The sequence below is a fragment of the Anopheles maculipalpis genome, chromosome 3RL, assembly GCF_943734695.1.
Source record: "Anopheles maculipalpis chromosome 3RL, idAnoMacuDA_375_x, whole genome shotgun sequence".
Classification (NCBI taxonomy): Eukaryota; Metazoa; Arthropoda; class Insecta; order Diptera; family Culicidae; genus Anopheles; species Anopheles maculipalpis.
The window spans coordinates 78,930,696-78,953,270 of record NC_064872.1 but is presented as its reverse complement, the minus strand read 5'-3'; the positions used below and the strand labels follow the sequence as shown (position 1 = coordinate 78,953,270).

Below are 22,575 nucleotides of genomic sequence, written 5' to 3'. Positions count from 1 at the left end.
TAATCCTAATTTAATACTTTGCTTCAGGGCAACTTGTGTCAAATCGCTTTACAACCAACCTTTATTACAACCAAAACCACCACGTCTAATAACTCTATAACAAGGATTTTGGGTGAAGATTTGTGTTTGTGTGTTTTATTATTTTTCTTCTTAAGTTCGATACTTAAGTAGAAATTAATTAATTTTTCAACTCTTTTCAACATAGTGTTGCGTGGAAGAACAGCTTAACTACGACAACCCCTCCACTGTAATCAATCGCTCGTGCTGTCATTTCCATCTGACAGTAGGCGTGTTTGTGTTTTTTTGTACAGATCAGCTGTCAAAAAATATCTGGCCCAGCAAAATCCGTATTGATCCGTGTTTTGCCTAGGAAAAATCGCACGAAAATGAGCCTCTTTCTACGTTCAGTGGCCAGAACTGGTGCTACGCAATGGTAAATCGTTATTCCATCAACACTTTTACTTACCGATTTTGGTTTGTTGCAGTGGAACACTAAAAAATCAACTTACCCTAATGAGTGTTGCGCGCTCCCCGGCTGGATGATGGTTGTGTAATCGGATTGTTTTCGTAAAAATGATGTCGTTGATTTTTGGTTCCCCACAGGATGCGTGCATCACTGTCTACGTCATCGATCGTTTGCAAGGACCCAAAGGCCCAGAAAGAAGCCCCAATACTGGATGCGAGCGTTGTCCTTGCCGGTGAAGCGGAACGTGCCCGTGATCATCTGCCAACCATCACCGTCCCTACCAAGGTTTGCAACAAACACGAATTCACCTATATTCAGCAGTGCAAAGGGGAATAATCATAATATTTTTATTGTTAGGTCGATATTAGTCCGATTACCGGTGTGCCGGAGGAGCACGTAAAGGAACGTCGCGTACGTATCTTCATACCGGCGAAGAACGCTATGCAGAGTGGCACGGATAACATCCAACACTGGAGCATCGAGTTCGATAACCGTGAGCGCTGGGAGAACCCACTAATGGGATGGTCCTCAACGTAAGATTTTGCGATCGGTGTGTTTATGTGTTTATGGGGTGAAGTTAATCGAATTTCTTTCTTTTGTTTTCTAGTGGTGATCCATTGTCGAACATGCGTGTCGATTTCACCAACGTTGACGAAGCGATCGCACACTGCGAAAAGAATGGATGGAGATGGTTCGTGGACAAGCCCGACATTCAGAAGAAACCGCGCGTAAAGAACTACGGTATCAATTTCTCGTGGAACAAGCGTACCCGTGTATCGACCAAGTAGAGGGAGGATCGCTCGAAAATGGTCCTGTTGAATTACACTGTTAGATCGTTGTAAATAAGAGAGATTCACCGCTTCAAAGAAGAAAAAAAAAAACATCAATACAACCAAACCAGCAAAGATGGTGAAAATCGAATTTCTTTCATCGTGAATTCTCTTTAAATGCATTATTTCTGCTATTAATTTAGGAATGGAAATTAATTAGCCAAATTTATTCGAGAGCTCAACTTTAAGTTGTTTTACGGTTTCATTTTTACGCATTCGCTTCCGGAAAAAAACGCAATTCTTGCTAAAAGTCACCTTTATTTCAAATCTTAACTTTAACGTAAGCGGACGGAGTGTCGATAATATGTAAAATATGAAAAACAAAATTCTAATATTTCTTCGAGTACGACGATGGGTCATCCATCTGAAGCTGTTCCAGCTGCAACTGCTTCCGTATGGCACCGAGCTGTGTCAGTACCCGTGTCGATCCTTTCTCGTTTACCTTTGTCCGTTCAACGGCCGGTATCTTTGACAAGACAAGACAAAAAAATCCCCCGGAGAGAAATATTACTCAAAGCTTATACGAACGCACAAAAAATCCTGGTTCGATGACTCCTTACCTCCCATTTCTTCTCCACCAGCTTCAATCCGTCACTCTTGAGGTTTTCCGGTCGATCACTAACGTACACTTTCGGAGGCGAAAGCGATGGAAGCCGTGTACCGGATGATGATTTGCCGCCGCCATCTTTCATCCCATCACGAGGACCCTCATCATGCAGCAGATGATGCAGATGGTGCGAATGGTGGTGCGCATTGGTTTTTCTGGTGCCACGCTTCATCCAAAGCGTGTTGTAATGGCGAACGTACTTGGCAATTCGCTCATCGAGCATATCATCCCCAACGGTTGACGTTTCATCGTCCCGATGTCCTTCATCCGCATCGGATGGGCTCGCAGGGATTCGTGACGGCCCTCCAACAACTCCTCCCGCTCGTATCTTATTGTCCACAAACACCTCCCCGTTGCGAATGTTGACCGAAAGTACCGGTTCGGGTGTTTTCTTGCTCGGATGAAACAGTGAATCTTTATCGATGTTGAGCGAGTACGGTGGTTTACGATAATTGTTCCTCACGATCACCGGATTCAACACATCCAGATCACCATTATCGTTATCACTTTCGTGGTACTGTATGTCGATAATTTTGTACGGATTGTTCTTGGGTGAACCGACGACAGCAGCCTGATGTACCTGTACCGCTTCATCGTCATCATCATCCATTAGTGTGGAATAATGGCGACCTTTGTGCAAACGTTTCTCCTGATGCAACTTTTGGTGCAACATATTCTTCCGATCCGCGTCCGTTGTTAGTGTACAGACGGCACACAGTGCTGGTAGTCCTTTACCGTGCGATCGCTTCATAGTTCGATCACATTTCATACACCGTACGATCGGATCGTCCTGCTTCTTATGCATCTGTCCCGGCGATCGTTTACAACCACACTTGGCGCAATGTTGTCGCTTTTGCTTGGAATGATCTCTCGTACCAATCGTCGGCTGCGGTGGAAGAAACGATCGATCAATATCACCACGACAGCTTTTACAGTACTGATACCGGTGATCCGCCATTAGTGAATTGTTTGTCGTTTCGCTGGAAGATTCATAATCTTGCTCGGATGATAGTGCCGATGAAGAGGCCGCCCCGAACGATACAAAATGGTTGTGTTTCTCTTGCTGCTGTTGCGGCTGCTGTTGGGCGGAATTGCTAAAGTACCGGTAAACCTTGGTCCGCTCATCACCGGAAGAATAGGATCCGTTAGGATGTTGGGATGCACCCGGTGGAATGGATGATGTTCCTGGCGCGGGTGCTACCACTTTTACACCATTTTCCGAAAATGCTTTCCGCTGACCATCGTACGGATTGAAGAGTTTGTGATCGTTCTCGAGGTTAGCCAACAGTTGCAGCCGGCGAATGTGGTTCTGTTCGTTGGCGATACGGATCTTTTCACTGCGCACCCGTTCGTGTTCGAGCTGCTCCTCGAGCTGCATCGTTTTAAGCTGCTGTTCCAAACGACTGTACAGGACGAAAAAAAAAACCGGCGAGAGAAAGAGCAACCATTAAGTTTAACTCCTGGAGGACTGGCGTGACTAAAGCTCTAGTTTTCTGATTTACTTTTGCAGACCTCACAATTGGGTCACGTGAAGAATTTTGTTTTAAGATTACTAACAAAAAATATAACATTTCATTTTCAATGTTAGTTTGAATTAAATAAATAACTTAAGAGGTGCGTTTCTTGGACGACCAAAACCAAACGGCCTCTCTTCGATAAACGGTTCCCTTTTAAGCTAAATAGCTTTAGTCCGTGACAATAACAATAACTGCTCCATTTTCATTTAACATAATGTGTGCCACCGAGTCATCGTATCAGATGAGTGCGTGCGTGCGTGAAAGCTTTTTTTCTTCTTCTAAAACTTCCACTCCTCTCCACACTCGTTTCGGTACCTGGTCAGCATTTCCTCTTCGAGCTTTTCCTTCTCGCGCAATCGTTCCACCTCTTTACGCTTTTCCTCGATCTGCTTGATGAGCTCCTTCTGATATTCCATCTTGCGGCGACTTTCCTCCTGTTGGAACGTGGATCAAAAACGAGATACATCATCCAGAAAAGGAAGATAAAAACGTGTACAACAATTAATTTTAAAATACAAATTTAAACTACATATTAGAAGAAGAGCTTTTAGTTTTGGGGTTTTTTTCCAAGCGCGATTTGCTACTAGAGAAAAAGAGTTTAAAAATAAAGGACCAATTTTTTGTTAAAAAAAAAAAATAGCCCGGAATACCTACATCGGCCAACATCCTGTTCCTGCGATCGATAGTGTCTGTGTTAAGAATGGTAGGCAGATCAGTATGGGCTAAATCTTGGATCAACTTCTCACGCGGGCTACCTTTGCGGAAGTTGACATTCGCTTCCGCCACCAGTGACTTGCCGAACCGGACCTGCGGCTGACCGGCGGCGGGCGGTGGTGGCGGACTCGTACCCTTCTCATTGGTCGTCTCCGTCCCGGACGGTTTGCCGGTGCCGTACTTTTGCATGTACTGCTGGTGTTTGGTCGTCACTTCCGGAATCTAGCAATGCGAGAGTGAGTTAGAAGGAAACAAGTGTTAATTGGATATTTCATGATTATACAGAAAACGGTGCTCTATTGTGCACTGGAAAGGTGTACGAAGGAAAAAGGAAAATATTTCTATTAACTTGTGCCATTAGAATTAAAAAAAAACTAAATTTTGATCGAGTCTAAGGCTTACGGCTAGTACCTCAGCCTTGAATGGCTAAAAACAGGTGTCTTGAGTTCGCTACTTTCTCCATGCAAACATTACAAACACAAGTGCAAAAAATCAAAAACCCATTTTATACGTTTACTCCAATGTTTTGCCAATCTACTGCTGTGTGCTACCGAAAAAAGATTCCAGAAACAGAGATAGTTTACCACGTTAGCAATGAAATTTACATTTTTCAAATACTCTTGATACTCCTGCTGGCGCGTACGGGACAGGACGGTTTTTTGTTCCTTTTGCTTTTTGTTGAAACTCGGAAAGTACGAAAAGAACGTATCCGAGACCCACTGTTCCATTTCATCCTGTAATGAGATAAACAAAATGGAGAGAGAGTTAGTAACATTCTAAACACAATGGGGATAGTTACAATAGTTTCGTCACATTATATCATTTGGAGTTTTAGATGTAATGTGCGCCCACGAAAAAAGACGCAGAAACTGTGGCCTAATAATGCTCCCGTTAGCAGTTAAACGTAGTAAAATAGGTCGTGATTTGCCGGAAAATCCAACCTTTAGATTCCCGGGTTCAAACGAACGGAATCAGATATTTATAGATGAATGGAAACGATTAACACATTTGCATAACCGTTTCGTTTTGACGCCAACGAAAATGAGGACATGAGAGAATCGCTGGTAGGATTACTGTACTCCTGACTGCAATTATTTACTAACGTATGATATTGATCCACAGGACAACTTCGTCATCATCGATTGGGATCCTAGCCGTTCCTATTCAAATCGAACTATTCTTAGTACAGCCTAAAATTACCTTAAGAAATTTGCTTTTTTTAGCCTTAGACAGACACTACAGTCTTCTATTGTCACGTGCTGCTTTAAATCTTATCAATATAACCGATCGGTTTATAAAGGAATGCTAACACACGTTTGCACCTGTATGCACATTAACTCATAAACATTTCAGCTAAAGTTTCCACGTGTCTGCATACTTTATTCCTTTATAAACACGTGGTAATATGCTGCAAGCACGCAGTCAACACACCTTTCTCAAATCGGAAATAAGCTTTTTTTGTGGGACAACATGCATAAACGTTTCTATGTAAAGCGGCGCATCGGTCTCGTTTTTTTTTTTGGATGGAACCCCGATCATGTAAAGGTAAACTAGACCAGTCACCTGGGTACGTAGTCAGGACGAAGGTAATTGTAACGAAATGCGACGGAAGTGCCACACATTTGCGGGGCACAATGAACCTAGATAATGGAATTGTTTCAACAATTGTGCGGCGATGTAATTTAAACTTCTAAAGTTTATCAACTCGGCGATGACGAGCCATGCTAGCGGTTGGAAAAAAGTTCTACGGTTTACTCTATGGACAGCAAAACCGACTATGCATGTCCCTCTGTGGTGTAGTGGAGCTTTTTCTTCTATGCAATTACAATAGCGGTGCACACAGTACTCCGACGCTAGTTCGTGACGAGGACTGTTGAAAAATGTAACATCATCATCAACGCTAGCCCTTTCTCTACAACACTTCCCTCCTTCTGGTGAGATCTCCGTACGGTTGGTTTGGGGAACAAATAATCACTTTCTGTAAGGGCAATCCCACTGGCAACGTCTTCGTCAAAGTGTTGCCACCAGTGGGAAAATTGAATATTATATTTTTGCGTCCATTCTTTGCTAGCAATTGATACTGTGTGGCGTTGTGTTTTCGACAGTGTCATAATAGGGCTAAGGGCGGGGAAAGAGCTTCGACAGACCTTGGCCATGCATTACGATAAACATAGAGGTCCGTGAAAATGGTGGCCACTGTAATGTCACACATTCAACACTCATTTTGCTGAATCATGGAAATTTAGACAAATTTCAAGGGCGCTTCTAATCGAATAAATCCAATGAAGTAAACCAATCGAGGCTTACTCAACCTTTGAAAGCACATGTGGAAGAGTTTTATTTATATTCAAAAATTGTTCAATGAGGTTACATTTCATAATTGTATTAAGGACAACGTATATTTGGAAGACAAATTATGGGATTCTTGAGTAATTACTGTCTAATTTTTGGAAGAACCCCTCCTGGGCGAACAGTAGACTCCGTCTTCACACGGCAGGAACGAGGGGTTAAATCCCATCGAGACAATTTCCTCGTAGTTAGGACTGGCTATCTAATTAAATGCTATCAATAAGTCTCGTTCACCATCAGACGGTCGGTGTTGTGACCTTGAATGTCGTTAAGCGACGAAGACTTAAACAGGCAGACAAGCCTTACACAATCGAAAACACATCAAAAGTAGCAAACATTCTTAAAAGTACATTCATCCATGCTTTCACTGCCTATGTGACAATGGTCATGGTTATTATACCGAACATGATTATATGAGATCGGAAGCGACTATAAATTCTTTCGTCCAACTATTTTACTGTGCTGTAATTTCTCAACCGTCTTCCGAAAGCAAAAAAATCAATAAAAAAATACCTCAGGTTCATATCACAAACTTAACACTTACAGACCTCCCTTTAAAATGTTCCCCCAGCATGACCTCTATCGTTTTTCGACAGTCGACGCCGTTTTGCCGCAACATAATGCTTTAATTTTCAAACCTTCAAAAAACGCTTTAGTAACCTTCCGGGAATCCATCCACATGTATAGGAACAAAATCACTGTAAGCACCCTAACATCCTGCCACAGACAACGAGGTCCTAGACTCGGTATAATAACATAATACCCATACATGCCAATTTACTTCTCGTGTAGAATAATCCTTAAACGGTTTAGAAACGCAACAAGAACACAAAACTCCACAAATGACCGACAGCAATTCAATCGACAGCGAGTAGAACTAACGAGAACGGGCAAAAACACATCATAATTTTCAATCGCCTGACGAAGAAAAATTGCCCTCTTCACGGTCACGTATTGCGAGGTGGGGCAACCAAGTGGATGTAAATTTAAAATCCGCTGTCGAACAAGCCACAACTGCAAAAAGGTAGGTATGTAAATGAAGCTGCTTTTAAAATCCCTTTTTTCACCCTCGTAGAATTTTTTTCCTTATCCTTGTGGCTCTCTTCTTCTGGCAAAACTGGGATGGTTAATTTCTTAATTATTACTCCCGGAAAAGAGAAATTTTAATGGAAAGTAAAACGTTCATGCGGACGAACATTTTCTTATGATACTGCTGACACCTTACCGATTGTAAGAGAACAGATAACAAAATGGAAAATTCAGCGCCAGCACCAACTATCTACTCCCAGAATCGTGTCACTTATCCAACCCTCGATCTAATAATATTGACTAACGGTAGCGCTGGCCAGGATAAGTGGATCGACGTTTTCGTTCATTCCACTTTCCTGTCAATTAATATGCATTTTATTGTGCCGGTTCGGTCCGGCGCGTACAACAGTTGATTGCGTTCTGTTGACACTGATTCCTCTGCCACTCTTGAGCTGATGATCAGTTTATAGGGGATACCCCTCTGCAATAGTAAAACCCTAAAAAAAAACGGCGCCAGGAATTGATGCCGATGTATTTAGGACAGATTTGGAATTAATTTCCAATTTTCGATTCCCTTTTACAAGCGCGCCTTACTTCGCGCCGTAAGATGAAAGTGCCGACCTGAAATAAGCAAGAAGGGATATATGTGTGACACGTACTGGTGTCGGAGGTCACTTGTCAACGACGAATATGCATCGCGGTCAACCAACGCGGAACTAAACTCAGTGCTGTGCTCTCACTGAGATCCTTACCATCAGAGTTTAGTGAAAAGGGGACACAATATAATATTTTAGGCCATCGTAATGGTGATACACATCAACGCATTGCCCTCGCTTCTAGGATCTTTATTCCATTCTACTTCCTAGGAATGGTTCATTCAAGAATTTCTCGCATCGCGTAAAATCGTTTTTGGAGGTTAATAGAAAGCCTCAGTCAGGCAGGAAACTGATCCAGAGGGTGCATTCTTCCGCATGGTGAGAAAAGATTAATTATGGGCGACTGTAAATGAAGGTGCCGGTGGGTGGGGTTCGAATAGTGCCGAAATGATATTAATTAATTATACGAGCTTTTACAGGTGAGTGCCGCCATTCAGGTGAGACACGACGCATGGGTTCCGGGCAAGCTAGCTTTGTGTATGCGATCGATAAAAACTATAAAATCTAGTGAGCCTTTTCTGTTATAAAATGGACCGTGTAACGATCATTGAGATGATAAAGATTCGTTCTACGGGCAGAATTGATCACCATATAAGGTGATCATTCAGAGACTACTGTACATTTAAGTTCTTATTTCAGTGCTGTTTTTTAAAAATTCCATGTATGTATTTAAATAAATTATTCGAATTAGAAAATTTTAACCTTGAATACATCATACAGTATCAAGCTTAGTTTAAAATAATTTTTAACTAAATATACAGTCCAGCATAGTTCCTGGGAATTTAAATCTCATCTGTATTGTGCTAACTGGAGGGCTTTCCAATTGATTCTTTTAGAACCAATAGAACTTCCAGCTACAATACGTGTGTCGAAAATGTCGCTTTTTAAGCTAAATTTTGCTGCTCAACCATGAACATATTTGCTCGTTCAAATGAGGTACAGTTTTGTATACCAAAAATAAAAAATCTTGTCTCCAACTGCCATCAGACGGGACACCTTTCGAGCTTAATATTTGCACCTTTTCCCAATCATTATCTACGCTCATATTTTAAGAACAATTTTTATGAAAAAAAAACGAACTACAATTTATTGCGTCTTGTTGGCCCTTTTTTCAGACACGCAAATGCGTCACGTATTGCTTATTTGTTTGGACATAATATGGAAGTGTCCTTGTTATGCAATCCGTAAGGTATTACTGATTAAGGGCTGATAATCAGGATCAGGGAAGGGTAATAGAGGAACGGTATCCGATGATCAATTTTAATTCACATTTAAACCGCTTTAAATTATCCAAACTTTAAGAAATAGGTCTTTTAGGCACGATTATATGGATAAAACAATTGTAAACTTGTATCAAACATGACTTACAGTCCCGGAACCAATTACGATTTAATCCGAGTGATCGAACCTGTAAATGATCGAGAGTTGCTTTGGATATTATTACACCATGATTATGATCACAATCTTTTTTTTTCTCCCTTCACTCGGATGTGGCACTAAAACACACACTAGGAATCACTAAACTTCCATAAGGTTTTTAATGCTTTGAGGAAAAAATGGTTTCTGGAAGACTAAACGTAACACTGTAGAAGGAACTATTTCTAAACGGCACAGTACGTCTTGGCGTCCGGGTGTGCCTATGTCTTGCCAAGTGCACGTCTTGGAAGGGACTGCCGGTTTGTCGACGTTTCTTAGCATCGAAAACCGACCTGTCTGCACCGAACCTATCCTTAACCCACGGAAGGAGCACGAGCCAAACACCAAAGGTAACACTTAGTGCGCCGAATCCTTCTTCGTGCTGGAACGTTTGTGTGTACACCCATAGCGAACTCACCTGTTGCGGCGACATTTGTTTCGCACCGCTTGCCGATGGAACGGTTGACGGTCCTTCCTCGGATGCCGATGATAGGTTATCCACAACATCCTGCCGTGGGTCAATATTTATCGAATCGATAGATCCTCCTCCCGCTGCTCCTGTTAGTTCACGGAAAGTTTTAACGCGTACACCGGTATTTTCTTCTTCTTGCACGATATTTGTTTTGCGACTTATTTGAGAATTGACCTTTTCCTTGGAAAGCTTAGCGTTGGACGGATTGGAAGGGATGCGGTCACCAGTTATCACACTCCCGGAATCTATCTTGCGTGGTTCTCCGGGTGGAGTAGAATTTTGTTGTTTCTTCGGTACTTCCGGTGGAGCACTGGATACACGTTCTTTGTCTAATTCTAGCAGTCGTTTCTGTTTCGCTATGAACGCTTCTAATACTTTTGAATATTCTGTATAAGACATTTCTACTCACGAAGGCACAAAGAACGCGGCAAACACACTAAAATAACCAAACAAAATAATCGACCGTTTGCTATTTCTGAAAAAGCGGTTCTGTTGACACTTCATGCTGTCAGTTGTGCCAGACTGTCAGTTGCTTTAAAAATGATGCCAGCATACTATTGCAGGCTTGTATAATCGCGCGGAGGACACTTACATTCATTCAAATCAGAATTTTAAATCGATCGTTCGATTATTCCCCCTTTATTTAATCGGTATCAGCTTTCCCGGGGCTTTTTTGACTACAGTCTGATGTGCCACATTTTTCACTTTTCTCTGCTTCCGTTTGCACATTGTTCGAACCATTTTGATGCGAAGGCAAGCCAAAATTAGATTCCTCATTGAAAAGTATGCCAGTTCGATCAGTGTGATGATGCTGAAGCCAAAGAAAAACTCCAATATGCTTCCGGTGGACACTGAAATGAAAGGGATAATCTTTTTAGCAAATATCAAAATTACCGCGGGCGCTTTGTTGGCGTACCCATCGCATCGATAAAGTCGTAGATGATCCTTCGGCTGTAACGGATTTTCGGGATACGAATGTTCCACTTAATAACTGGATCATTGAACCAAAACGTTGAACCGTACTGCTGCAGCGTGAACGTGACATCGTCACAATTCTTCATGCAATTACACGCTCCAAAGATTTCCCGCAACTCGTCGGCCGTTAAAAAGGAAATGTAGCTTTGATACAGCTCCACACACGCTAGCTGCGAGAGCTTACAATACTTTGAAGTATCTGTTACGAATAGAGGCTAATTAACACCTATCTTTAGAGCATTTCGAGTCAAATTTTACCTCCAATTTGATAAAAGTATGGAATGCAATCGCAGTGTTTGAGAAACAGATAAAATTTACACTCCAGCAGACATAATCCGTAGGAGTAATATTCCGGAAAGAACTTCAGGTTTGACTCGTGTGGAAATCGACACTTTCTTTGCTTAATGCTTAAGCTTCTCAAGGCGGGAACGGAGGTTATGGCGAGCGCATTAAAATCCATTTTGGTGAAGGTGAAAAATCCTCGCTCTACCAGAAGCGATTTTCTAATGGTTGGCATTTCGTACGGGCTGTGAAAATAAATCTGCAGAATATTCCATTCTAATTATTTCGTCAAAATGCTTTTGAATGTATATGTAAACTTACATTAGCATTGGACGTACAGTTCGATATCGTTGCCGATGCTTCCCCGTTGAAAACACTCACTTCATACAACTTTTCGTCCGGTGTTAACGCATCGATGCTCAGGTACCTGCCGATGGCCGTATTAAACGTATAGCAAATGCCCATTTCCGTTAACGAGCGGATCAAAGTTCCCTGCAGATCACCCTCCATCGTGATGATGGCGTTCGGTCGATCGGTAAGCTCGTTCAGCAGCTCCCTCAAATTGACCCCTTCAAATTCGTCAAATTCTGCCAAACGGCCGACATTTTCAATATCACTCTCGAGCAGCGTGTCGAGAAATTCTCCGTATCTTGGGGCCAGTTCAGGATCCATTCGTGCTATCATTTCAGCACGTGCGTCTTCATTTAGTCGCTTCTGGAAACATACGGTTAGGCTGGGAAATGTTGTGTTCCATAGATGGTAATCACGGTCCAGTGCTATGACGGTAGGATTGGTCCAGTAGCGTACCCAAAAACTTCCCACATTGTAACATCCGGCAAAGAGGGCCATCGAAATGATACCGAACCATATTACTCTGAAATAAGAGGAGAACGTTTTACCAACTGCTGCTAGTGGAAAGTACTGCCTGCCGATACTTACTTCTCGATGTATGTGCTTCGTGCGTGGACAAGATGAAACACACCATGCAAACTGGTTTGTGCAAGAACATCTTGAATAGCTTTCGTGAAGGAAAACCGATACACCATGGTGGTTGCGTGCACGGGAATGCATTTCCGATTGTAAAATGTTCCATTTATATAACTGATTTCTGCCTCAATCAGTGAATAAATTATGCATCAATGCCTTCCCAATGTTTCCACGAAAACAGATTTCCCACCAGCTTCAAAACCCATCACACAAAAGAACAAAATAGATTAACAATCAATCACGCATTATCGGTCTGATATCTTGAATGATTCTAGTGATTAGTTGTTGAACACCACACGCACGTGCTTGAAGATAATCACGCATATAAGAGTGGTAATAGAACAAAAAAAGTCCCACTGATCGTCAGAACAGTCGCAAAACATAGTTTTCTAGAAATTACGCAAAATAAAATAAACCCATGCTATATTCCAAATTCAAATCTAAACCGCTTCTGCAGAATTTGTTTACAAATTACAGCTGTCAGTTCACAACGTCACTCACACGCGCACACGCACCCTCCCTCTCCAATGCTGCCCAGCACAGCTGTCGAGTGTTGTTGTTATTGGCAGTGTGTGTATACCGTCGCCGTTTGCTACTGTTGTTATTTGTCACTCGGTCGTCTGGCGTAACTGGCAGTCGCTGCGCCACACAAACCATCGGGAATCACTATTTTCCTTGTGCACAACAAAATAGGAATTCAAGCGCGGCTTATCAAACGAGCATATCGCGCTACAACATTGCGTTACTTAATAGTGTGTGACCCGGACGATTTCTGTCGAATGGTATCGCCGCGCATGCAGTGATTCATTAGTGTTGGAAGTTGCAGCAGCAGCAGCAGTTCCATGCTAGGTTAAAATCAGGCTGTGCTAAAATGAAGTGAAAAAGCTCTTCCCAGGAGATGGTTCTCAAGAAAGCAGCTTAACTTGCTGTTAAGAATTCCGGATCGCAAAACAAGTTACTTTATCGCAAGGTTTATTACGTGGGTGCGATAAAAAGGGAATCCGGATTTAATCCGATAGCTGTACACTGCAGTAGCTACCCCCCAGACACACATGCATCAAATCCATCAGTACAGTACAGTTCAGTCTGGCGTCGGGAAAAGGGCCACATTCGGTTAACGGCTGGCCGATAATTAATCGCACTTTTGTCCACTTATAAACGGGCAGTACTTTCCATCCGCGGGCCAGGAAAGGACAAGGACGGAATAACCGTGAAAAGGGTAAGTGTATTTAGTAAATGCTAACGAGTAACTATCGGTTACATTACAGCACTCTGCAGCAGACGCCACACGTTAATCGGATCGTTACGCTGGAATTGGAATAAATTTGGTTAGTTAATGGATGGTATGATGAACCGTGGGGTGTATAGGACGCGACGATTGGCGTAAAAAGCGTGTTTAAGCTTTGGTTTAATCTCACACGCAAAACAACAGTGTTGCATCGCTAGTTTCCCCACATGTGGTCCGACCTTTAACACATTGCTTGCGTGTTTGCGCTTGGCTTATCACATGTGTTCATATTTTAGTTAGTATCATTGTTCATCGGTTTTCGATTATTGATAAAAATTATCGTCAATCGTGACTTTCCTTTTTCCTCCTCAAAAATACAATCCTTCGCTCTTTCCCTTTCTCTTCCACGGTTCAAAACTGATAAGAAATGTAGCAATACTTTCAATCAACCACTTTGGGGTTTGATAGGCGGCTGAAGCGCAAGTAAACAAATTCAACATGAACGCGTCGTGTTGCGTCGTCGCGCCTTTGGGGGACGACAGAGCGTCGCGAGCATTTTGTCCCCTCCCACCAACACGGCGTTATTATGTCAGCGATTAAGTGGGCTTTTTGCTTGCGCAGCTTTTAAAACTCTCTCTCACTCACTCTCTGTTTCACTATCATCTTGTCAAGAAGGGGAAAAGATGAAAGGAGAAGGGAGAAACCTGAATGTACCAAGAAGGGCGGAGGGAGGTGGGTGGTGGTTGGGTCACCTTCTTAATCGTTTTATGAACCTACTTTACTTCTGTCCATATGGAAGTGGTTTTAAATTGTTGCCTTTTTTTTTTTCTTTCAAAACGCATTTTCTCTACTAGGCAGCTCAACGAACTGACACCGTGCTTTCTTACGCAAACACGGTTCTCGGTGCTAAAGATGCAGGTACTAAGCAAGATGACACCGGTGCCCGTCACCTGCCTTGAATATGTGCACCCGTGGACGCAATCGTGCACACTGGCAACGGCGGAACTGATGATTGTCGGTGTGCAGTACTGTTTACGGATATATGCGGCCGTTTATGCGGTAAGTGTACGGGATTTCTGTCTCCTTTCTTCTTCTTCTTAGCTGAAAGCGACCTTAGCTGCTAAGGTCACATTCCGGCCATTGAATGGTTTACTACACTGCCAGATACAACGTAGTTGGATAGACAAGTCCTCACAACAAGGGAACGATCCAGATGGGATTTAAACCCCGGTCCTGTCCTTTCCTCTGTAAAATTAGCATATTAACAAGTGTACTCTTACATCTTCCCTACTTCAAGCTGTCCCTCGTAATGCGCGGTCGCATACCGACACTGCCAGAGCTGAAGAAAACACTGCGCGGTTGGCTGCAATCGACCGCCTTCCTAACAACGAATGCATTTAGCTACTCCATGCTTATGTGCTCGATACGAAGAGTGATGGGAAACTACAACTTCTATACGGCCTCCTATGTGCCAGCATTCTTTGCCGCACTCATATCGATCATGGTAGAACGCTCGTCCCGGCGGGCACTGTTAGCCCTGTATGTATCGAACGTAGCGACCGAAACCATGTGGAACATACTGCAATCGAGAGGATTAGTGAAATCTATCCCACACGGAGAGATTGCCATTTTTGGCCTAGCTACCTCGGTGCTGATGTACTGCTTCCGGAAAAACCGTCAAGAAACCTACCGGGATTCAATGTTTGACGTTGTGAAGTTTGCGATCGGTGATAGTGAGGTGATGAAAGTGGCTCCAATTGCGGCGACGCCCGAAGAACCAACCAGCCGGGAACAGAACCCACGGACTTCGAAAAGTCCAAAGTACCCGTTACCATTCATACAGGCTGTTCTGCAAGCCTATCTACAGCTTACGGGACGGTTGAAGGCGATGGGAAAGCATCGGCTCTGTCGCCATCGGTACGGATGTCTGTACGATACGCTCTCTAGTGGTGGACGCATGTTTTCGATCGGTCTTGGGATACAGGTCGTGATGAAAGCGGTGCTCCAAATGCGAAAGTTCATTAGCCGACCTGAACTGATACGCAAAACGTTCCTTAACAAGGAGATAGCTCGATTGGGGCTGTTTCTCGGTGGATTTACCTCTATTTATAAGGTAAGGGTTTGGTGTTACTGTTTTGTATTAATAGTTTAATTAACTTGAGACGTACATTCGCTCGTTTCAGATGTCTTCCTGTCTGCTACGTCATTTTACCGACAGTGATAGTCCAATGTTTGCCTTTCCTAGCGGTCTTTTAGCTAGTGTCGCATTCGCCTTCTACTCTGACAACACGATTGCCTTGTACATTATGTGGAAAACGTTACAGGTATGGGAGCCGCATGTCGCCCTAAAAATTTCCCCTATCCTTAATGGCTTGCTATCCCGGTTTCAGATAACCTATAACTGGGGTATAGAAAAAGGTTACTTACCGAGAGTGCCCGGGTTCACCGTGATGCTGTACGCCGTCAGTACCGCACTACTATTTCATGCTGCCACAATCGAGCCGCAAAATCTACGACCCAGCTACTGGAAATTCTTACACTCTATCTCGGGTGGAAGGTAAGCAAACTTATCATTCTTGTTTGTAGTTAAGAAAAATAATATGCATTTTCCATTCCTTTCCCCAATCAGAATTTGCATCATGGATCGTAGTGGGTTCGATGTGTACGGTTTGGATACATCCGGCCAAATACGCGCAATGATGAAGCTATGTAAAACGGAACCAATCCTTCAGGGCCAACTGAGTTGAGAAGCTTACGTTGAAACAGATTCCCCGTTAACAGCAGAAATGTAATTTCTGTCCCATTTCCAAAATTGCATAACGGCATGGGACAGTGTCGTTGCGGTGTCTTTAGCAAGCTTTGAGCTTTGCGTCTAGCAAAAAGGGTTGTTGCAAAAGATTAAAACAAATCAAAGATTAGTTAACACAGAAACAGAACTAACTACACGTTCAGCGGTTTTTACGGTAATACGCAAGAGGATAAGACATTAAACGCAATCAATCATCACAGCGAATGGAAACTAGCGCACTTATAAGCAAAGCGGGTATATAAGTACTTTTAACGCAATGGTAATTCAATTACTTGTTACGTGGGATTTTTTTGTTTGTTGCTTTTATAGTTACTTTTGTTTGATAATGTGCATGTTTTTTTTTGTCTTAAAACGGTTTGATAAGGTTTGTTAGTTTACGTTGTACGTGGATATGTTTTCACGTGTGACCCAGGGATTTAAAAAAAAAATTGCGTAGGACACATTTGTTTAGCTGTGTACGAAGTTATTGACGAATAAAGTGTTGTATTAGTTATTATACTTGCTGTGTGATCTTTTGCTGTAGATTTTACGCATGCCGTGTTTCAATCCAAAGCACCATGCGACGCAAGAATAGAAATATGCAGGAGAATATCCTCATCGCATTGTATAAGTCAAATTCCTGCTAAACGCTGATGTTTTAGACATGGCCCACAGGAACCTCTCAAAACTTTAAATTGGAGATTAACGAAACAAATACTACAACCATCTTTCGATTTTGCATGTTACGGTGAGCTGATCCTGTCATGCGAAAGACTCCTAAGCATCTTAAACTTTTTCATTGAATTTGAATTATTGAAAAGCCTAGACCTGGCAACTACTAAGTTCCCTAGCTTAATACACCGGAACTTGATAGTCAATACAGCGTACCAGGAGACGATCCGGATGGGACACCGGTCACCGGAACGTTGAAAGCGAAAGATCTAGCCCGTAAATTCTGGCAGTCCTCGTGCACACAGAAAGAGCCCCAAATAGATATGGAGTGAAGACGTCAATGTATAGATCGGGAAGTTCTGGATTAATCCAACTTTTTCCTATACATTCAAATTTTCTAAGTGGGGGAATTTGCAGTATCATTGGGGGTGCATAACCCCTGAGGATCTACATCGTGTGTTCGAGGGAAGAAAAGCTGAGGCTACATTCTTTATCTTTTTTTTTTTTCGTAAGAACGGCCTGGCCGTATAGACACACGGATTTATCTTGTGGAGTTACTTATGAGCTGCTCAAGTTTGATGGCTTCGTCGAAGCAGCCTTTTGCAGGAATCGAAAGGTTGATTCGATTGATCCTTGACCTTAGAAAAAAATAGTCAAAAGTCCTTAACTGTGTGCAAACATCTTGAAATCTTCAAATGACTATCAACGACGCCGTTGGATTACCTGTATGATTTAATCTTAACAGCCATGCTTTCCAGATGTTTAGCCAGATGTTAATAAGCAAGTACAATGAAAAATACAATTTTTTTAACTTTAGCATTAATTTTTAAATACCTTCCATATGCTCAAACGCACACCTGACGCTACGAGCTAAAGCTTACTGTATCCTGCTGTTCAACACCACCAATCAAAGGATGCTTAGTTAGTTGTCAGTGAAATTCGAAGCTTTTTCCCACATCGAACGAAAGGAAGCTTTTTGTGAAAGCTCTCTCAAACGCTAGGATTTTCTTCCGGGAGAGGGAAAACTTTTTACAGCACACGGCAACCACCAGTTGTCTCACTTTAACCTACGTCACCAGGATCGATCGATGATGGGACAGCAAAAAAGAGGCAGCATACACACACACTCACACAATATTCCCGCACCATCGTTATCCTCATCGCATCCGGTCTTCTGTACTGTTGCGCGCTGCGTGTGCTTAAAGCTTTAGTCAGCCTTCGGTCGTTTCGGTCCGTGTTATTACGTCAACGGCAAACTTGCCGTGAAGCTCCAAAAAACCCGAACGGGTGCGAACGGGACAGCCGAGCGCGCTCCTGCGGGCATCCGGATTCGCGTACCGGCCACGTTCGGCCACTTCTCAGTAGCCGGAGAGATTTCATGCGGGTTGGTAGATCGTTACCGCTGTGCGTGCTGCAGAAAAAACAAGAGAACTGTAGGGCTCTGCTGTGTAGCAAACACAGAGGTGGAACCCCAGTTCCCGGTGGTGATACTAGTGGTGGTCCGGGTGGGGATGGGGTTGTTGCCAGGATAATGGGGTGGGGGAAAGGAAACAAACAGGATCAGAGACTGAAGCAAAATCCGTACCGGATTCTCCTTGCTGGGGGTTGGGGGTTCCGCAATCATAACCCTGTGCCATTCCCTTCCCCTCACGTCGCTCGCTGTACACTGACATATCACACCGTTTCTCGTTAGCTCGTCTAGCAAAGAGGAATAAAAATGAAAGAATTGTGCAGCAGGAGCAGAATTAGCAGCACACTCCGTGTATGGAGTGTTAACGGAAGCGCGGAATAGAAGAATTCTTGCCAGCCATTGCTGATTGCTACCGTCGTCCCGTGGAAAGTGTGCAAGTGCGTGTGTGTGCGTGTGTGTGTGTGTGTCCATGTCCGAGGACGACTGTGTAAAGGAAGAGTACACACTTCACGGGTGTCCTTTAATTTGTCGTACTGGTGAAGATCCATTTACTTAGTAACAGCAGTGTCCGGCAGCACACAGGTACACAGGACTCCACTAGGCTCGGGTGTGAAGAGGACAAAATGTGCGCCTACTGGAGCGTAAGTGTACGTGTGCTGTGAAATATGAATGGGGTGTTTCGTTTGTTCTTTTCTTTGTGTTTTGTAATTTTTTCGCTTCGTCATACTCGTAAATGGTGGCTAGTTGGGGGTTTACTGGTAGCTTACTGGTGGCCCGATTTTAGGAACGGACAGTGAACGAGTACCGTTTGAAGGTGCCAACATACACTTCCTAGACAAATTATTCCAAAAACCGTTGAACCGTTCGTGGCCAGTCAGCAGCGCGACATTGCTTGCACGTTCCAAGAGTCCGGAGAACGATTGCCTCGGCGAGAGGTGAGGAGGTCCTTCGCATCGACCGGAACCAGCAGAATCAATGCTGCCAAACGGTTCAGACGTACAACCACAACGACTTCGACCACGAATATTGGCAAATTTTTACTGAGTGCTGTGCGCTGAGCTTTGCCTGAGTCGCTGGTTCGATTGCGTGCGATTGCGGAATGGAGGGAGCATTTGTTGCTGTTGCTTTTTGTTTGGTGGATAATATGGCTGGTGGCACGATTTTCGCTGGTGGAAGCGCCATTTGGCCTGTGACTGTGTGCCGCCTGTCGTTGTGTGCCGACTTTTAGACGACATAAAATATACAAATGAAGAAACTGGAGCATGATGATGGATACGAACCAGCAACTCTCCCCACTACCAGGCTGTGAATGTTGCACCATTGTTCTTACAAGAACCCAGCGCTGGAACAAAGATCTGGAAAACTCGGCAAATCTGTCGCCATTGTTTTAAAAGCGAATGCGAGCGAAAGTATGTGCAGAACAGCAAACAAACACTCATCGCTGCTGGCACGTGCAGTTACCATGAGGTGCGAGATAAACGAGCTGTCCAGCTTGAGGGCATAAAATCTGGATTCATCCTCGAGAGTTGGGCACACTGTTGCCGTGTGAAAGTTCGCTCCTACAAAGGTGTGTAGCGGGTTGCGTTCAGGAAGTCAAAAGACTCTCCCCCCGTTTTGCATTTCGTACAAAAGCAGGACACAACGCTGGAGGACCGCGAATGTCTTTTTCCCCTCCATTCCGAATGTCCGGAATTGTCGCTAGACACGCAGCAGTAATGCAAAAGAAGTGATTGTCCGATGTTGTGTTTTTTTTTTTTTGCTGTACATAAGCACACCAACTCGTTGACTGGGTGAGATTGGGCGAGCTTTATGGAGTTTTGTGGCACTAAAGGTGAGAGGTGTTGAGGCGATTTGCGTTATCGTTCCTGCAATTTTTCTTGAAGGAAGTTGGACTCACACCTCGTATTCTTCGGTGTGTCCTGCGAGCAGCGAAAAGGTCCAGTTTGTTACTTTGTTGTGTCGTTCAAGTGGCTTAAGTAGCTGGCTATAATCAGCAGTGTGTTGGTCGTACTGTGTCAGACTCATCCACCACAGTATCCGTTGATACATTAATCCGTGGTCGTCTCATTTGCCTATCGTCCAAACTGGGTCCCCCGAATGTATGCAAAGTGGAGCTTCTTGAGCAACATGTTGTGCGTGCGTGTGTGTGTGTGTGTGTTACGTGTTAGAGCTCATTTCCATAGTCCTATCGTATCCACTTTTCCACTTGAACACGTTCGTTCGTTTGGAGCGCAGGGAGTGCTGGGTAGTGTAGATCGGAAGGTTATGTCCTGATCCTGATATAGCAGGGTGACAGCTGACGTCAAGGAAGAACAAGGCAAGGATACATCGTCTCATCAATACATGATAACGAATGTGAAGCTATCGGGAAGCTTTCAGTGGGCTTTGCAGTTCAGGTTGGTGTCCTAAAAGTGCAGACTAAAAGTAAACATAGATTAGTTGTATTAGTCCTCGTGCAGAAAGTGTGAGAACTCGAACCAACTACCTCCATGTTTATCGACACTCTACACAATAGAGATCATCTCCCTCGCTCACTCTTTGTGTGTAAATATTGCCCCAGCGAGCGGAGAACCTCAAGCACCACAAGTACCACCATCATCATCATTAGTAGCAGTGTCCTATGTAGTGGAAGGGTTAAAAGTGGGGACATAAGAGTACACACAAAACACACTCAACCACCCTCCCGTGTACACATACAGTGCTTGGGGTGCGTTTTGTGGTAATTTTGAGCTTCGTGTGGACACGCGTCCAGCCACAGGACCGATCGATCCTCTCCAACATGGAGGTGCTAGTGTTGGTGCTATTGGTGTATTCGCGCGCTATTTAACGTCATCGTTTGTGCTTTCCATTTCTTTCTATCGCTCTTTATAGCAGCATTCTAGCAAACCTCTCCACAGGAAGGTGCCCGTGAATGAAAATTTGTGAACGAAAATAAAAACCGAAAAAGCATCGGAGCTTTTTTCTCCCCCTCCCCTCCCCTCATCGGTGAAGGAAAAGCAATAGGAGTGTGTGAACGTGTGAGTGCGTCTGTGTGTGTCTGTGTGTTTTTTTTGTGAGACCAGAGTGGTGTGTGATTTTTCAATTAGTGTCACCGGAATGAACCTCCACTAGAACGAGAGTTCCTTTTTTTCCTTCCCTTGTCCAAAATTTTTGGTCCCGAGAGAGAATAAAAAAAAGCCGGTTACACTATAAGCTTGAGGTCAACGCAATCGTCACTCAAACTTGCCCCAAAACCATATAATCGGTATACTGTGCGGTGTCACGCAGTGAAACGATCAGCGTGTGCTCTTGGCGTGACGGAAAGCAAAAAGCAGTGTTTGTGAACGTGTGTGTGTGTGTGCGTGTAAGCGGTCATATTTAAGCCGATTATTTTCACTAGATGTGCGTGTGCGTGTATGGTTGTTAATCGGTGCGAAAACGACAAAAATCAATTGAGCATCGTGCACATCCGCAACGATTTGTTGGGAATAATCGTGAAACGAGTTACGGGCTTCTTCAATAATAAAAAAAAACCTCACCAAGGATTGATGTGCTGATTGGCCAGAATTGGATTAAGAAAAAAAAAACCATCAACAAGCGGTAGACCATCCTTCGCTAGTTCTACACAGGTAAAAAGGGTACGATATAGTTTAGTGGATCCTCATATCTCGTGTGACAAGTGACGACAAATTTGTGGTGTTGTGTTTTGCCCCAAAAGCTTAATCCTTCGTGGAGCAAGCACCACCAGTGGTGGGTGTGGAATTAAAATATGGCAACCGTTCACGAGTGGTGGTGAAAACTATTGCTTCTTGTTCGTCTGGTGAAAGCGGAGGGTGGCGAGAGGAACCGCAGGTGGCAGTTGGAATCGTGCATACCAGCGTCATACCGCGGCGCGTAATGAGGGTAAGTAGAGTTGATGCATAATTACAGATAAAACTAGAGAACTCGCACACGCTCTTCTAGTCATCGTGCTCTGCCGTCCTTGGATGTTCGTACCGGATCCCACCGGTTGCTGGTTAGCCCTGGGCGGGAGAGGTTAGGATGGTGGCTTACCCACCAGCAAGAGTGACAACTTATTACTTTATCCTCACAAAAGACTACGTTATAACGCTACACTACAGACAGAGAGTCAGAGAGAGGAGGGATATTAATGATCATGTCCACCCAACGTTTTGTGGTGAGGACATTTTTTTGTAG

At 43.6% G+C, this 22,575-nt stretch overlaps 4 protein-coding genes across 4 annotated transcripts; 2 read left to right on the top strand and 2 right to left on the bottom strand.

Moving 5' to 3' along the window:
* Positions 1-319: 319 nt before the first annotated feature.
* On the top strand, positions 320-1,254 carry LOC126563102 (NADH dehydrogenase [ubiquinone] iron-sulfur protein 4, mitochondrial). The gene is made up of 4 exons (XM_050219718.1): positions 320-433; positions 604-751; positions 824-999; positions 1,074-1,254. Exons 1-4 carry the CDS (start codon positions 387-389, stop codon positions 1,252-1,254), a joined length of 552 nt encoding a protein of 183 aa, XP_050075675.1. The 5' UTR covers positions 320-386.
* A 325-nt stretch (positions 1,255-1,579) lies between these two features.
* On the bottom strand, positions 1,580-10,455 carry LOC126561622 (uncharacterized). The gene is made up of 6 exons (XM_050217882.1): positions 10,003-10,455; positions 4,740-4,868; positions 4,075-4,356; positions 3,736-3,854; positions 1,857-3,306; positions 1,580-1,762 (listed from the first exon to the last, which is right to left on the bottom strand). The coding sequence occupies exons 1-6, from the start codon at positions 10,453-10,455 to the stop codon at positions 1,625-1,627; spliced, it is 2,571 nt and encodes an 856-aa protein (XP_050073839.1). The 3' UTR covers positions 1,580-1,624.
* Positions 10,456-10,695: 240 nt separating this feature from the next.
* LOC126562208 (sodium channel protein Nach-like) lies at positions 10,696-12,359 on the bottom strand. The gene is made up of 5 exons (XM_050218652.1): positions 12,253-12,359; positions 11,635-12,187; positions 11,290-11,572; positions 10,973-11,230; positions 10,696-10,907 (listed from the first exon to the last, which is right to left on the bottom strand). Exons 1-5 carry the CDS (start codon positions 12,357-12,359, stop codon positions 10,696-10,698), a joined length of 1,413 nt encoding a protein of 470 aa, XP_050074609.1.
* A 2,080-nt stretch (positions 12,360-14,439) lies between these two features.
* Positions 14,440-16,284, top strand: LOC126562217 (transmembrane protein 135-like). The gene is made up of 5 exons (XM_050218661.1): positions 14,440-14,587; positions 14,826-15,641; positions 15,712-15,852; positions 15,919-16,085; positions 16,158-16,284. The coding sequence occupies exons 1-5, from the start codon at positions 14,441-14,443 to the stop codon at positions 16,273-16,275; spliced, it is 1,389 nt and encodes a 462-aa protein (XP_050074618.1). The 5' UTR covers position 14,440; the 3' UTR covers positions 16,276-16,284.
* The last annotated feature ends 6,291 nt before the right edge of the window (positions 16,285-22,575 follow it).